The 16,870-nt window shown below is 36.0% G+C and overlaps 2 protein-coding genes across 8 annotated transcripts in view; one reads left to right on the top strand and one right to left on the bottom strand.

The window, feature by feature from the left end:
• LOC107716195 (prostaglandin E synthase 3-like) overlaps positions 1-5,218 on the bottom strand; it is an 11,585-nt gene extending 6,367 nt beyond the window's left edge. The window contains exons 1-5 of the mRNA XM_016522561.1: positions 5,011-5,218; positions 822-935; positions 482-551; positions 275-373; positions 90-179 (exon numbers count right to left, since the gene is read on the bottom strand). Coding sequence (XP_016378047.1) covers positions 90-179; positions 275-373; positions 482-551; positions 822-935; positions 5,011-5,012 — 375 coding nt within the window. The 5' untranslated portion in view covers positions 5,013-5,218. The remainder of the gene's footprint in view (positions 1-89; positions 180-274; positions 374-481; positions 552-821; positions 936-5,010) is intronic.
• A 1,200-nt stretch (positions 5,219-6,418) lies between these two features.
• LOC107716192 (probable E3 ubiquitin-protein ligase DTX3) lies at positions 6,419-11,571 on the top strand. Of its 7 annotated transcripts, none has more exons than XM_016522559.1 (5): positions 6,419-6,837; positions 8,479-8,687; positions 8,769-9,281; positions 9,422-9,639; positions 10,336-11,571. In XM_016522559.1, the coding sequence occupies exons 1-5, from the start codon at positions 6,780-6,782 to the stop codon at positions 10,409-10,411; spliced, it is 1,074 nt and encodes a 357-aa protein (XP_016378045.1). In that variant the 5' UTR covers positions 6,419-6,779; the 3' UTR covers positions 10,412-11,571. The 7 variants fall into 7 exon arrangements, 6 of the variants coding, with proteins under 6 accessions (XP_016378045.1, XP_016378041.1, XP_016378040.1 ...); XR_001637176.1 differs by having other exon boundaries at positions 6,420-6,837; positions 8,479-9,281; positions 10,336-10,526; positions 10,773-11,571; XM_016522555.1 differs by having other exon boundaries at positions 6,420-6,522; positions 6,644-6,837; positions 8,479-9,281.
• Positions 11,572-16,870: the final 5,299 nt, after the last annotated feature.

The following is a 16,870-nucleotide window of genomic DNA, read 5'->3' as shown; positions in this document are numbered from 1 at the left end:
TTTGAGTTAACTTATTTTGTGCGTGGCCTCCCCATTTAATGTTGCGCTGCCTTGAGCCTGGTAGTTTGTAACAATATATATAGACAAACCTCTGAAAAACGGTCAAAACTGGACAATTCTTCATCTGAGTCATCCTCCCAATCCTTCCAGTTATTGAAGTCAACACTGAGCCAATTAAGCTGCACAAAGGCCATCGAGAAACATTAATTAACATATGTTATCATATTACTAAATGAAGTTACAAATTAGTAGTTTAAACAGACCAAACTCTGACCTTTGTTTTTTCTTTTGTTAACCTTGGCCAAGACTTGCCAGGTTCTGCTTTTTTTAGACAGCAAAACACAGACCTGTCTGTGCGTTTGTGTTTAGACTCCTGCAAAAGAATAACAGAGTTCTATGTAACATGCAATAATACATGAGCCATGCAGATTGAGCTCTTACAACCTGAATTAGAACAGAAACCATCAGGTGGTGTACTTACATTTGGGTCAATGGACTCAAATAATTCTACTTCATTATGGTGTTTGATGTTATCTGTTCCTCCAACACAACTAAAGCAAAAAAAAAAAAATTCAAATGAACTACTATAGTACTATATTGCATTTTAAGAGGTAATCATTAACATTTGCAAAGCAGATGAAACATTTTGACTGAGTATCATTATAGGATCAAATACTTCAATAATAAACTAATAAACATATTAAACATTAGTTCATGGCAGTACACTGAATAATTATATTTTGTAATGACAATGTGATAATGACTGAATTTTGCAGCAGAGTATAAACACCCTGTTAACAATAACTGGAATAAAGATATACCTGAAATCAAGCTTTGTTTTGTCAAATTTAACTTGGACATCTTTGCTGTCTTCTATACAGAATTCAATGAAGACGGCCTCCCGTCTGTCATACCACTTGGCAGTTGCTGGCTGCCTGTAAAACGAATGGAATTAAAATGTTAGAAAACGTCTGGAATTAAATATATTTGAAAAAGCATGCAGAACTTCATAAAAGGTCATACTACACTTCAATATGACATTTAAATAAAGACATTTAATTCTAATTGTGTACATGACAAACTAAGCAAACAGCTAAGTGCATTTGTTAAAAGGCAAACTCCAGAAGTTCACACTAAAAGTACAGCTCTAAATTAAGATGTGCGAGCAGGAGGCCTTGGCGGGGGTGGAGCAACAGTGACATTACCATGGCAACCAGTTTGTATCGATTGGCAGGTTCACGCATGGCCTCCTAGCAATCTACTTTGGGCTTCACCAGAGCCGTTGAAAAACCGAGTTGCGACATGCTTTGATCTCACCGCCTCGCAGTTCGTGGAGCTCTCAACAGTTTCAAACAACTCCGTGCTGTCAATTTGTTTGAATGGGTTTAGGCATGATATACCACTGAGCACAGTTTCACTATATTTGCAATTTCTGGTAAATACTGACACATAATGTGCATTGATTGTGCATTAATATTAATATTTTCTCATACTCCTTGGGAGTCAAATGTGACTGAACACCTTAAGTGTAACTTTTTATCAATTAAATAAATGTACTATATTTTAGTTCAGTAATATTTAGTTAATATTTTAATATGTGCAATAATTATGATCCATGAATGACCATTTAAAATATAATATTTTCTAATACATTTATTATTTTATTACAATTAGTGTAGTATTTAAGGTTAAAATATAGAAATTCCAATGCAAAGAGGCAAACTACAGGCATTTGGTGTCTGGAAAATTAATATTAATATGTAATGCCATGGTCAAAGCACTAGATGCCTGTATGGCTGTTTAAAGGGATAGTTCACCCAAAAATGAAAATTACCCCATGATTTACTCACCCTCAAGCCATCCTAGGTGTATATGACATTCTTCTTTCAGACGAATACAATCAGAGTTATTTTAAATAATGTCCAGACTAATCCATGCTTTATAATGGGAGTGGATGGTAGCCCAAAATTTGAAGTCCAAAAAATTCCACCTTAATCTCTAGCTTCCGCTAACTGTCGTACACTAAGGTTTATAAAGTTGTAAATATTGATATTTTTCTTACACAAACACATCGCTTCGCTTCAGAAGGCCTTTATTAACTCCCAGGAGCCGTGTGGACTTCTTTTATAATGGATTGGTGCAATTTTTGGGACTTAAAATTTTGGGCTACCATCCACTCCCATTATAAAGCATGGATCAGCCTGGACATTATTTAAAATAACTCCGATTGTATTCGTCTGAAAGAAGAATGTCATATACACCTAGGATGGCTTGAGGATGAGTAAATCATGGGGTAATTTTCATTTTTGGGTGAACTATCCCTTTAATAAATACACATGTATGCAGCTCTGGTCTAGTTGCTGAAAAGATTACTGGTGGTCAGTTACTTTTTTTTTAGGTTTTGCATTTGAATATATATTTAGACATTATCAAACACTCGATTTTGTTAAGTTTAGATTTTTTTTTAAATGTTAAATTTTAAAGGTTAATTACTCACATACTATTGTTATTTTATGATATTCTCATACACAACTAGAATCTGGTTATGGTCGTTATTAAAGTGTTGCTCACGTTGTCTAACTATCTATTATGTAATGATAAACATTAACTATAACACACTTCATAAAATACGACTACTGGTTAGATTCCTGAGAGGTTAACAGACGTGTTACCATCCACTCCCATTATAAAGCATGGATCAGCCTGGACATTATTTAAAATAACTCCGATTGTATTCGTCTGAAAGAAGAATGTCATATACACCTAGGATGGCTTGAGAATGAGTAAATCATGGGGTAATTTTCATTTTTGGGTGAACTATCCCTTTAATAAATACACATGTATACAGCTCTGGTCTAGTTGCTGAAAAGATTACTGGTGGTCAGTTACTTTTTTTTTTGGTTTTGCATTTGAATATCTATTTAGACATTATCAAACACTCGATTTTGTTAAGTTTAGATTTTTTTTTAAATGTTAAATTTTAAAGGTTAATTACTCACATACTATTGTTATTTTATGATATTCTCATACACAACTAGAATCTGGTTATGGTCGTTATTAAAGTGTTGCTCACGTTGTCTAACTATCTATTATGTAATGATAAACATTAACTATAACACACTTCATAAAATACGACTACTGGTTAGATTCCTGAGAGGTTAACAGACGTGTTAAAATGTCAAAAAAATGCAGTAATTTACTCAATTTACCAGTAATTGTCCTTGAGAAGCACTGAAATGAATGGGCTTTAATGCATGAACTATTGGTTGTTTGGAACTATTGGCTGCTCTATGACACATATTGCTTCCAGAGTGTTCCAGTTCCAGCTCTGGTTTTCTACGGCTCTGGGCTTCACCAGTATAATAAACAAAATGGCAGAACCAAGCCCTAGCATTAAAGGAAGTTATTGAATAATAATAATTCATATTCAATCTTATACGGTATTTTAAATGCATGACCACTGGCTAAGGATAGCAGGGATAGGCTTGCAATAGCCACAAGCCCATACATACTTGAGTATTGATACCCGTCACACCTACGACATACACTACCTTCAAAAGTGTGGGATCGGTAAGATATTAATGTTTTTTAAAAGAAGTCTCTTATGCTCACCAAGGCTACATTTATTTGATTAAAAAAACAATAAAACCGTAATCCTGTGAAATATTATTACTATTTAAAATAACTGCTTTCCATGTTATTATTTTTTTAAATGCAATTTATTCCTGTGACTGTTACTAGCCATGTTACCAAGTTAGATCAGCAAATTTCAGTTGGATTAAGATGGTCTCTCTGCCTAGCCAAGCTGATGCTCAGGTGGTTTATCTTGCAGGCTGGGTGGTCACCCAGTATGATGAACACTGTTCCAAACCTTTATAATAAAATCATCCAACATACCAGCCTGATTAGGCCCGGACACTAAACGAAGAGTCGCCAACTGAGCACCAGCTAGGAAGACTAGCGTAACCAGGTTTTAAGATCTTAAACCAGCAAACCAACTTAGGCTGGATTAAGCATGTGTTTTTTTCCAGCAGGGAACACCCTGCAAGCCTTGATTTGTGTAAGGCTTAATCGAGGTCATAAATATTGCTAGTACATTTCACAGTAATGCAGATGAAAGCTTAAATGAAAAAAAAATCATGTAGCAATAAACTGAGCAGCAGCTCTGGGTGGTTAATTTAATCATACACCAATTAATATGTCAAGCTGTTGCAATGCATGTTTTGTTTAGACTTGCTGTATTATTGGCCATGTTGAAATTCTAATCATCATGATTAATTCCTGCTGCAATCTTAAACCAAGTTACATCAGCAAATTTAAGTTGGACTAAAATGGTCTCTCTGGCTAGCCAAGCTGATGCTCAGGTGGTTTATCCTGAAGGCTGGGTGGTCACCCAGTATGTTGAACATTACCCCAAACCCTTTTTAAAACCATCCAACATACCAGCCTGATTAGGCCTGGACACTAAACGAAGAGTCGCCAACTGGCCACCCAACTGAGCACCAGCTAGGAAGACTAGCGTAACCAGGTTTTAAGATCTTAAACCAGCAAACCAACTTAGGCTGGATTAAGCATGTGTTTTTTCCAGCAGGGAACACCCTGCAAGCCTTGATTTGTGTAAGGCTTAATCGAGGTCATAAATATTACTAGTACATTTTACAGTAATGCAGATGAAAGCTTAAATGAAAAAAAAATCATGTAGGAATAAACTGAGCAGCAGCTCTGATGTTAGCTGTGCAGTAACTACAGGCCCAAACTATCTAGCTGCTAACCCGCTAGCTAAGGTCTGCTGTGGGAACAATGTGCGCTATTTTCACCGCCAATTACGAATAGAGGGTTTTCTATGCGATTTAAAACCCGAGAATGACCAGTATTCTCTTAAATGACCATATCTAATAACAGCCGTATGTGAGAAAATCAGATGTTTCCCTGATAGAGGTTATGAACACACTTGCTAACTAACGTTAGCTAATAAGTTAGTGCATCCTTATCACTGCCGGTCAAACTCACATGTCGATATCTTCTTTCAGTTTTCACCAAAATCTGCGTTGCCACTTGCGTACTCTCGCCTGTGGTAGTGTTTTGAATTTATGCTGTCAGTTCAAAGCGAATGCATAAAGACGGAAGCTAGCTGTTTATGCGCCGCTCTGTCAACCTGCACAGGATCCGCGCAGTGACGCATCATCTCAACGTTTCTAGCGACTTCTGCTGCGCGCTGCGCGCTCCGGGCCATGCGCGCACCCTGAGCAAATGCGTCTCCATAGTAACGCTAACCTCGCTCCGCCTCGACTGTACAGGATGTCTGTCAGCTGATGCAGGACCACTGATCTATATAATGACTATAATGTTCTCTATTATTGATCAGTGTGCAGGACCATAGAAATCACACATATAAATAATGTGATATGTTGTGACATTTTTTTCTTGTGTTATCTAGAGTCAGAATGAAACTTTATTGTCAAGATTCTCAACATATAGCCAAAGCGTAGTACTGAAAATAAATGAGGCGAAGTAAATAAATAATTGAAGACAAAAGGAAGAAATAATAATAATAAATGGTAGTAATGTTAATAAAGTGACACTTGCAAACATTTTTTATTTACTTTAATCTATCTATCTATCTATCTATCCTACTACTTGTTTTACTTCTGTTTCAGTTTTTATAACCATTTCTTACTATGTGTAAGTAAGTTGTTGTTTTTTTAGCATGTAAGTTTGGCAGTGTTATTTTTTAGGATTACTGATAAACTACTGTCGTTTGATTTGTATTATTTGTATTTGTTATTTATTTTTTAATTGTATTTAAATTATGTCTGAATTTATTATGTCTGTATAGGTATTTTATTAAGTTTTAGTTTTATTTAATTTGAGTTATTTGAATAGTTCAACAAACTAAATAGAAATAAAATAAAATATATATTGGATTTATAAATTGGATCTGTTTTTAGTTGTTTTAATACTACAATTGATTGCTTCTGTTGTACTCATTTGTAAGTCGCTTTGGATAAAAGCGTCTGCTAAATGACTAAATAATAATAATAAATAATAATCTATCTATCTATCTATCTATTATGGGCATGATGACTTGCATACAATATTACCAAAGTATCAATACACAAAAAATGTCAGGAAACAAAATTAATAATTAAACAAACAAACAAATCTATCTAAGTACTTTATTGGCATGATGAGTTGCATACAATATTGCCAAAGCAAAGAAAGTGTCATCAAACTAAATAAACACAAATAATTAAATAATAATAATAATAAATGACATTAATGTTAATAATAGCAACAATTGCACTATTAGTCCCGTTAATATATGCATAAAGGGTTGATAAGAAAAACCACAAAGGTCAGACAATAAAATTACAAGACGATTGATGATGTGGTCTTAAAGAGCGCCACACAGTGGTCACATCCCGCAATCTCTAATCCGGCTCAGCCAACAGACTAGAATGACGAGCTTCCTGCCTACGTTATCTTGTTTTCAGGGGATTTTTTCACTTTAACTACTAAAAGGTAACTACGTGATAACGAAATCTGACATAGAGACGCCGAGTTTGTGTCGCGAAGGAGCTAAAGGCTAAACAGTTTCGTCGTGACGGTCAGCGATGTTCTTTGTATGCATGTTGTCTTCCAGTGGCCAAGGACGGGGAACTGGAAAACCACAAAGAGACTGAGCCTGTGTGTTGATCGAGCGAAGTGTCATCCGAATTTAAATAAAATATCCCAAGCATTAATTCGCCGGGATTGTCATAGTTTTTAAGGCACGTTCAATGCAGCGGTCGTCTCTTGACTTCTTCGTCGAGTGGAAGCAGGCATTCTCCAGTTGCAGTAGGTTCCCTTTACATTAATCTCTTCCGGCAAAGTCACTACAGAAGGTGAATTCATTTATTACATGAACACAATAGGCTTTATCCCAATGTGTATTTGCATTATTGTTTTTAATTTAGCAAATGCTTAGGTTAAGGCAACTGCCACCCTTTTCTTCATCTGTCAGGTTGCTGGAGAATCCGCAAAATAAACAATGTCTTGATCTAACTTGTATATTTATTTTCTCTAAAACAGGGAAATAGGCCTGTTACTGCAATTAAAGAGAATTTATGGGATCACAAGGTAATTTAGTTTCAATAATACCATCACTGCAAGCATCAAGTGACATTCATGAGCAGGAGCAGGTAGAGCAACACAGAACGATCCTTTGTTTATACAGTGAGTGAACACATTTCAGAGCAGCTGATGTGATTCTGCACGGCTGCCTGTTGGTGTTGAACGAGCAATACTCGGCACAGCCTATTCATGCAAGAAACTTCATTGACTAAAATATTCCATCCTTATTCTGCACATCCACAAATCGATTTGATTATAAAAGGGTAAATGATAATATGATTAAACCTAATAATATAGTCCTTTTTATAAGAGATTAAGCTCAAGTAGCTTGTAAGATCTGGCTAAGAAGAATTTGCATGCTAGCCTGCAGCTCTTGTCAGGTGTGAAGTATTGTGAATTTATTCAGGGTTGACTCATTACACGTATATTCATCATATGTTTCTCCTGACAAGAAAAGGGTGAACTGATAACAAGTGCAAGCAAATTTTTAACCTCAAAAATTTAAAAAAGGGTAAAAGGTTGACCATTACTGCAATTGGTTAGTTAATATAACATCAATCTGTCTGTCACAGCAGTGTCCCGTAGCGTGACATGGTATATTTAATCTAAAACTAGTTTAATCAGCATTTTACATAATTTTTTAAATAATTGTTACTCTGATGTTAGACCTCATATTAAGTGAGAAACAACATACAATTATTTAAAAATGAATAGAAATAAAATATAGATATATATTGCAAATATTTGATTTTTAAATTAAAAAGTAGCTTACATTTATTTTTAACTATAAATATATAATTATATTTGATGATTATTATTAGAATTATATATTGAGCTCTGTATATATATAATTCTTATAATTTTCTTTTGTATAATTATTATGCTGTTCTTAAGACTACATAAAACTGTTTAAAAATATTTTTTTGTTGTTATTTTTAAAAAAAGCTAAATTGTTATTTAAAATGGTAAAACTCTGAGGAAATAAAAAAAAATTATTATATATTATCTAAATCTATTCATCTATTAATTTTTTTAAAAGAAAAGTGTATATTTTAGGTGACCTAAAATATACACTTTTCTTTAAAAAAAATTATAGATAGATTTAGATTATATATAATTCATTTTTTTATTTAAAATATTTTACTTACTTTTTAAACTCTGTGTATGTGTGTGTGTTTTAACTGAAAATACTGAAAAAAAAGTTTCATGTCAAGTAACTAATAAAATATTTATTAGATTTGGTGTAGTGTCAAATGTAGCATATTTACCACAAGAAAATAAGCAAAATACTAAATAATTGCACCATTTTTAATGTTCATGGTGGCATCATGTTGACTCTTGCAAACTGATCTCTTATCCTCACAGTTTCATCTGATGAGATGAGCGTGCGAGCGGGGCAGGGCAGTGACGAGGTGCTGGTGTCGCAGGCGGTGTGGGATTACCTTGCAGCCGCTGGACGACCCTGGTTGGTTGACTTCGAGGACAAGCAGGGACTGAGCGCAGACATCATCCGGCGCGGGGAGCGTGGTGGCTGCTGTGCTGTGCGGCTCTCCCCGGTGGAGGGCAGCAGCAGGGCAAGAACTGGGATGATGGAGGGGCCGGTTTCTCCTGTTACACGGAAAGCTTTCATAGACTTATGCCGCTGTGCCCGGAAGGAGATGACCAAACAAGAGGCGGCTCCTAAAAGGAAACGTTCCCTGTTACCATGCATGACGGCAATGGAACCCGACGGGGAAGGGACCTTGTTGCCTCCGCCTCCCCCTCATCCACGGCGCTCGCAGAGGCAACAGCAGAAATACAGGAAAAATGCAGACATGGACACCTGTGTGGTTTTACCCATGCAACATGAGCCCGCAGCAAGGACCGGCGCCGAATTAGCCATCGGTCATGAAGAAGAGAGCACCGTTTGCTCTATCTGCATGGGCGAAATGGTGGAAAAGACAACTCTGGACAAGTGCAGCCACTCGTTCTGTCGGTCCTGTTTAGAACAGGCGTTTCAAGTTAAAAAAGCATGTCCTGTATGCAGGCTGGTGTATGGGCAGCTTATTGGTAACCAACCGGCCAATGGGACCATGATGGTAGAAAGAGACCCGGACCTGGAGTTGCCCGGCCATGAAGGTTATGGCTGCATATGCATTATTTACAGTTTCCCTCCCGGTTTGCAAGCGGTAAGTACTGCTTACAGGCAGATTACAACAGCGGTGTGTTTTGCATTCAGATAACCACAGACCAGATTTCATTAATTAGTGCATAAAAATTCCACACGGAATCTATAATCACACACTATTATGTTTTAAAATTCTTTCAGCAAGAGCATCCAAACCCTGGGGTGAGGTATCCAGGCACAGACCGAGTGGCATACCTGCCAGACAGCCCTGAGGGAAACCGTGTCTTCCGCATGCTGCGGCGGGCCTTTGAGCAGCGCCTCATCTTCACCATAGGCACCTCCATGACCACCGGCATGCATAATGTTATTACCTGGAATGATATCCACCACAAGACCTCCATATGGGGCGGACCACGATGGTATGCAGTTTAATAGTTGCTTGCTAAATTGTATCTGGGGAATCAGTGATACCACAGGCATATCTCCCCTGGAATTGCTTTTTGACTTGAACATCAAACTTTAAAATTTAAAGCTGTTGGTTTGGGTGAGAGATATATTAAAATAGATATATTAAAATAATTTGGAGTTTAAGTTTGAGTTTAAGTAATCCCATTCCCTATTTCAAATTACATTTAATAGATCAAAAATACAGTAAAAACAGCAATATTAACTGAGATAACTGTTTTCTATTTTAATATATTTTAAAATGTCAGTTATTCCTGTGATGCAAAGCTGAATTTTCAGCAGCCAGTCTGCAGTGTCACATGATGCTTCAGAAATCCTTCTAATATGCTGATTTGCTGCCCAAGAAATATTTCTTATTATCAGTGTAGAATAGAAAGTTCAAAAGAACAGCATTTATTTGAAAGAATCTTTATTAACATTATAAATGTCTTTACAGTCACTTGATCAATTTAATGCATCTTTGCAGAATAAAACAATGAATTTCTTTCTTTTACTGATCCTAAACCTTTTAATCGTAGTGTATACTACTCATACATTACAATATACATTTATTTAATACATTTTAATATGAAAAGGCCAAAGAAACATTTGGCTGAACTTTTTAACTTGCGCTTTAATTTAATTCAACTTAATATTGCTTTTTTTTCCAGCTTTGGTTATCCAGATCCTACATACCTTGTGCGGGTGACAGAGGAACTGGGGGAGAAAGGAATAACAGCTGATTGATTCATGTCGAGCACTTGAAGTTTCAAAAGGATGGCAAACGTGTGCTTGACCACAGTCTCTTCACAAACACACTGTGTCGAATCAAGCCACAGTCATCTGCTGCAGCATTGATTTGGTCAGGACACTGTTTCACAATGTTTCATTTCAGTCTTTATGTTTAGCTTTGTTCTTTAGTTTACCTGAGTGAAGGCAGCGTGTTTCACATTTTCTTTGGTATAAACCTGGGGTGCACTTTACTGAGACAGATTGTTCAATATACTCAGCTGAGTTTAAGATACCCACTGGACTGCTAAAATGTGAATGTTATGAAGGTGTACATGATTCCTCATCTACAGTACAAACCTCCTCTTCCCTGTTTCAGGTTAGAATCACTAGGCTGCTGGCCTCCCACTTCTAACTCAGTTTCTTCCATCCAAACTATCCTTAATAACAACTGATGGTAACATCTGGATGGAGACAAATGAGGGACAAATGGCATTGCACAGTTAAATGGGTACAGCTGGGACAATCCCACACAACCTTTTTTTTCTAGTAATCAGCACTAAGAGGCACTTTGCAATGGACGTAATCTTTTTATTATGAGAATTTAAAGTGGGTTCTGCCTGGTCTTCCAGAGTGCAGGATCTAGAGAGGTTATTTGTGGGCCTTTCTAATTATAAAGTCCTATTAAAAGAAATGCAAGTCGATTTCAGTTTGTCCTAGCTTTCATCACTTATAACGTCCGTTTTTTTGTCTTTAATTTCAATATGATGTGCATAAAAAGTAATATTTTTGCTTTGTTTGTTGGGTTCAGTTTTCCCAAGTTTGTATTTTTAGGCTGTTTACAGATTTTTGAGTACATCCATTTTGGATGTCAAAACTTCTGTTACGTATATAAAAAATGATGTCAAATTGAAAGGGCGTGTAAACCACTTAAACCAAACTAAAACGTAATAGCTCAAAACTTTGCTGTAACCATTGTGTTTATGTCTCAGACTTGGAGCAAAGCCTAGCACTCAGTTTATTTTGAAGAATCAGCAGATTTGTCCATACAAAATTTGCTGAAGTAGAAAACAATTCAGTAACACAGCGAATGAGTCTCACAAAAATACGTCCAGGTCACATTTAACCCTAAAATCAAAAGAAATAAATGAGGAATTATATTTTGCATTTAACTTATTTTAGCGCTATTAAGATTTTTCTTTTCAATTAAACATTCTTTTCTGATCATATTTTAATGATTCAAATAGGATAAATGTTCCTCCGTATTTCAATAACTATTTCTTGTTATATCTATTATTCTCAATTATAATTGTCATTACTATAACACATATTACTATATTACAGTAAAACAGTAATTCACTTATTTCTTTTATTGTTAACACAAATTAATATATCAATAGCATAATTTCAAAATCATTTGAAATAGCTAAAATAACATTTTTGAATTACATTTATAATAAATGACACCATGCAAAAAACACACACAAAATAACTTTCTTTCAGCCAAATGTATTTAGTTTTTTTCTTTTGATTTCGGTGTGAGATATGGCCCAGGTTTTGTGAGATTCATCCAGACATCTTAAATATATGCTAGGCTGCTGTCGTTCATGCAGATTTATCAAATTTGTTTTGTATTTCTCTCATTGAAATGTTATTGTGCCTTCTGCTAAAGGTCACAGCCTGTTATATCTAACGGTACTCATTACTGGTTGGTATTGGTTCAACTGTGCTCTGATCAATATGGAGCATTAACCTTATTGCAGTCTTTAGGCTTTAAGCAAAATGCATCATATTTTAGAAAGCGTTGATCAGGTCTCGAATTGTTTTGCGCAAACCAAAACATTTACTTTGTGTTAAGAAGTTTTTTGTGTTGTTAGAGGTTGCTTATGTTTTACAGTATCACTAAACAGAAGTTTTGTTTTGATACCATATTCTCTTACTCCAACCTTTATGTTATGAAGGACCAATTCAATCAGGATTTGTAGGACTTAAGTGTTACCGTCATGCAAAATTCTATGCACTTCAAAATCAGATTTATAAAATAGACCTCTTCAGATGACTGATTGTTCAAATTAAATAATTTGCCTTTATAGTTGTGTTGATTTGTATTACATAATTGAATTGTATGCTACAATTAAAATGTGCTTTACATTTTCATACTTGAATAAAAGGATTCTGTTCTGTTACACTATGTTGGTTTTTATCAAGTTTAACTTGTCAAGGTAGTCTGCTTATCTCTGTAAATGGCAACATGACAGTGTTCTGTAAATATGAACTAGCTACGACCAGCCAAGAATTGAAGCTGTCATGCATGTCTGAAGTGCAGTTTGCGCAAAATGAACTAAGCTGAAAATGTACAATTTGAGCATGTTTTACAACAAAATACAATTTTAGTATTACTACAAAATTTCATGTTTAATTCAATGTGTTAAATGTAATTTTTGTACTTTATGAATGAAATTTACTAACAATTTCTTGAAAACTGATTCAAAGGAAATCTTACAGTTTTTTTCAGAGTACCATTAACATTAGTAGCATATCTTGTCACCAGGCATGTATTATCTCTGATAAATTAACTGTAATGCTAACATTACCCATGAAAGCTCTAGTATGTTAAAGAAAAGAGCCAAGTTACAACAAACTCCCTAAGAAAATCTTGACGTTAGTCATAATTACTAACCTCTTAACTAAAGGGATTAGTTGTGCTTGCAAACAAGTCATAATCAGACGAATAATGCAAATTTTAATTGTATTACATTGAAATTTATTCAGTACAATTTCTTTTGCAAGGGCTTGATATCTTTGTATATTCTGCTTTATATTTTTGCTTCTTCATTTAATTTGTCTGTAAAGCCCTAATGATAAGGTTCCAATTGTGACAACATTCCCCACAATATGTTGCATATTATTACAAAGTCAAAGTATGCAATGAACGGTATATTTTTTTCCTGGGTAATAATGGTGGAATTGGTTCAATTTATTTAGTATATTTAGTATGAACCGATTTTATAAATGTAAATGTATGAACAGAAATCTGGAGCCGAAACTGCAATGCCCCTAAAAACAGTTCGGGGCGCTGCTCTGAGATGCTCAATAGAGGGCGCTATTCACTTTTATAAACTCGCAAAGAATTGTTTTTGATAGACTGAAGTATAAACGCATTGTGTATTTTATCATTAATTCTCGTTATGAAAATTATTAACTTAACATTATTATGATAATATATTAACCTCATCCCTGGTAAAGGCATTCAATTATTCGACACAAACAGCAATTCTGTCTAGTATGTTAAAGAAAAGAGCCAAGTTACAACAAACTCCCTAAGAAAATCTTGACGTTAGTCATAATTACTAACCTCTTAACTAAAGGGATTAGTTGTGCTTGCAAACAAGTCATAATCAGACGAATAATGCAAATTTTAATTGTATTACATTGAAATTTATTCAGTACAATTTCTTTTGCAAGGGCTTGATATCTTTGTATATTCTGCTTTATATTTTTGCTTCTTCATTTAATTTGTCTGTAAAGCCCTAATGATAGGTTCCAATTGTGACAACATTCCCCACAATATGTTGCATATTATTACAAAGTCAAAGTATGCAATGAACGGTATATTTTTTTCCTGGGTAATAATGGTGGAATTGGTTCAATTTATTTAGTATATTTAGTATGAACCGATTTTATAAATGTAAATGTATGAACAGAAATCTGGAGCCGAAACTGCAATGCCCCTAAAAACAGTTCGGGGCGCTGCTCTGAGATGCTCAATAGAGGGCGCTATTCACTTTTATAAACTCGCAAAGAATTGTTTTTGATAGACTGAAGTATAAACGCATTGTGTATTTTATCATTAATTCTCGTTATGAAAATTATTAACAACATTATTATGATAATATATTAACCTCAGCCCTGGTAAAGGCATTCAATTATTCGACACAAACAGCAATTCTGCCTTCCTACCAGCAAGTGTAGCCAGATTTCAAACAAAGGCCCATTTCCATCGTAGGCATCAGGAACCACCACATGCATCTCTGCTTCCATCATCTGGAATGACACTCAGAACAGTAAATAGTAAACATATCATACTGTAATAATTCATATAAATCTCTGCAGCCAATGATTCATTGCACTGAACACCTGGAGGGATATAACTTTGGTGAACACGTATTTAATGCTGTCTGGGTCATATTATCTTTCACCTTGCATTGTTTTGTTCATGGTTTCTGAGAAAGAGGGGTTGCCATGCAACCTGTCCATGTTGGAATCTCTCTAATTTGGCCAGCTTTTATGAAACGTCGAAATGAATTTATGCCAATATACAGTAGAGATTAATTGGACACAGCCTTTGACGTCAAAAGACAACAAAAAAGACATGGCACGTTTTTTCCATTCCATAATAAGCCATTTTTTTTTATCGTATCAGTCTTAAGACTAAAGCATATTTTTAATACTTGAGGGGGATCATTTAACCCATCCAAGTGCACACACACAGTAGTGAGTAGTGAACACAAACACACACCATGAACACACACCTGGAGCAGTGGGCAGCCATTCTTACTGCGGTGCCCGGGGAGGAGTTGGGGGTGTGGTGGTCTCACCTCGGTCATGGTATTGAAGGTGGAAGAGAGCGCTGTCCATTCACTCCCCTCAACCTACAATGCCTGTATTTTACTCAAACCCGACTCTGCGACTCTCTGAGAGTGTTTTTGTGCATTTGTTTTTTGTGTATCTGTCTTCTAGCATGGACTCCGATGGCATTCGTTAGGGTTGATTCAGTTGTTTCTAGCTCTATTTGTGTGTTTACCTCATGACCCCACTGTTTAGGTGTCAAAGAATGTTTCTGAACTTTCTGATTCAGAGCAGTGTATGGCTATTCTTCTACCTGATTTAGCAGAGGAGGCCCTTAGATTCCTGAGAGATTCTCAGACGGACTTCACCATTAGGGCACGAGACCAGCTCTGGCAAAGACTGTGCTTTGGCTGGATTTCCAGAAGACAGATTGGAAGCCTCTTGTTTAAAATGTTAATATTTAGCAAAAGCCTGTTTCCACTTGTGAGAGTTAAAAAGAGATCATCATTCCTCTGTGAGCATGAGAAAATAAAATGGTGATCTGAAAAACCCTCAAACCTATTCTTATAGAGCTATTACAAGGCTATATAATGTCCACAAAGCGGATATCAGGGAAAATTGGACGCATAGGAAGCATTTGCTTGTAGGATGATGGAGCTGTGATGTTACTGAGAAAAGAAATATTACAGCATTTATGGATTTCTACCACTATATAAATTCAGTCAGGCATTCCATTGTTGTCCACTGTTGGCAATACCAGTCAATTAAAAAGATATAAAAAGCAGTATTTTGCACAGATAACGCCATAGAATCATGTCCACAAATAGAGGTTGGATAGTACTATTTGCACCACTGAGTTTATTGAGACACAGACAAACATAAGTGCTAATAAACTGTATATTACTACTATTTTTCTTCTGTTGATGCAATGAGCAGCCATATTGAATTATCAATTTGGAGTTGTCAAAACTCTGACTTGGGAGGGCATTCCAGTGAAAAGTTCCAACTGGGAACTCATAATTTCCAAGTTCTGAGGAAAAATGGAACGCACCAAAATTACAGTACTGTAGAAATCGCACATTTATACCTAAATTGTTCCCCACCCTAATTAATAAAAAGCTTGTGTGGACATTATATATCAAATTAAACAAAAGCATGTGCTGGTTTAGATGCTGTCATTTAACATCAAATTAAAAACCTGCTTAAAATTACATTAAAATAAGTCCTATAATTCCTTTTTTTGTACAACTTGCAGTATCATTATCAGAATGGTGGTGTTGATGTTGGTTAAACACAAACTCCTGAGTTTTTCACATCAGTTTGTCCAAGCATATCATTTTCAGTGCAGTCATCAGGACAGCAAACATAATTGTCCATAATTTATTTACTGCATAGGTGTAGGCATCACATCACTGCAAATGTCATATGTGTAAATCACTGCAAATGTCATAAGAAGCATCTTTAATATTCCACCCACTCAAACACATGTTTCCATTCATATATTTTGTGTCAGAGCCACCGAGATAGTCTGAGTTATAACATCTTCAAGCATGGTATGATTGCTGGTGGCAGATCCCAGGTAGCGCAATCGGGCCAATTGCGGCTGAGTCTCGGCTCACTCGGCTGTGTTCTGGCAACCCCCAACCAAAATGGTACACTTAGCCATGAGTACTGGCCCGAGTCTGGGTACTGAAACTGAGCCGACACCACCGGCATTGGGCCACTCGTCGGTGTGATTGTGGCCCAATGTTGGTGGTGTTGGCCCAGTTTCAGTACCCAGACTCGGGCCAGTACTGTCTAAGTGTTTCAATTCTTGTCTGCGTGATTGTGGCCCAATGCCGGCAGTTTTGGCATCCGGACTCGGGCCAGTGTATTTGGGCCAATTCTGGGGCGTCATTCATCCCATGT

The sequence above is a fragment of the Sinocyclocheilus rhinocerous genome, unplaced genomic scaffold (assembly GCF_001515625.1).
Source record: "Sinocyclocheilus rhinocerous isolate Xijiao unplaced genomic scaffold, SAMN03320098_v1.1 scaffold148, whole genome shotgun sequence".
Taxonomy (NCBI): Eukaryota; Metazoa; Chordata; class Actinopteri; order Cypriniformes; family Cyprinidae; genus Sinocyclocheilus; species Sinocyclocheilus rhinocerous.
This window is presented reverse-complemented; position numbering and strand designations above follow the sequence as displayed.

Excerpts from the sequence above, each read along its gene's own strand:
- LOC107716192 (XM_016522555.1), top strand. The coding sequence starts at position 6,780 with ATGCAGCGGTCGTCTCTTGACTTCTTCGTCGAGTGGAAGCAGGCATTC. Across the intron at positions 6,838-8,478 it reads GCAGGCATTCTCCAGTTGCA|TTTCATCTGATGAGATGAGC; the intron begins GTAGGTTCCCTT and ends TTATCCTCACAG. Across the intron at positions 9,282-9,421 it reads TCCCTCCCGGTTTGCAAGCG|CAAGAGCATCCAAACCCTGG; the intron begins GTAAGTACTGCT and ends AAATTCTTTCAG.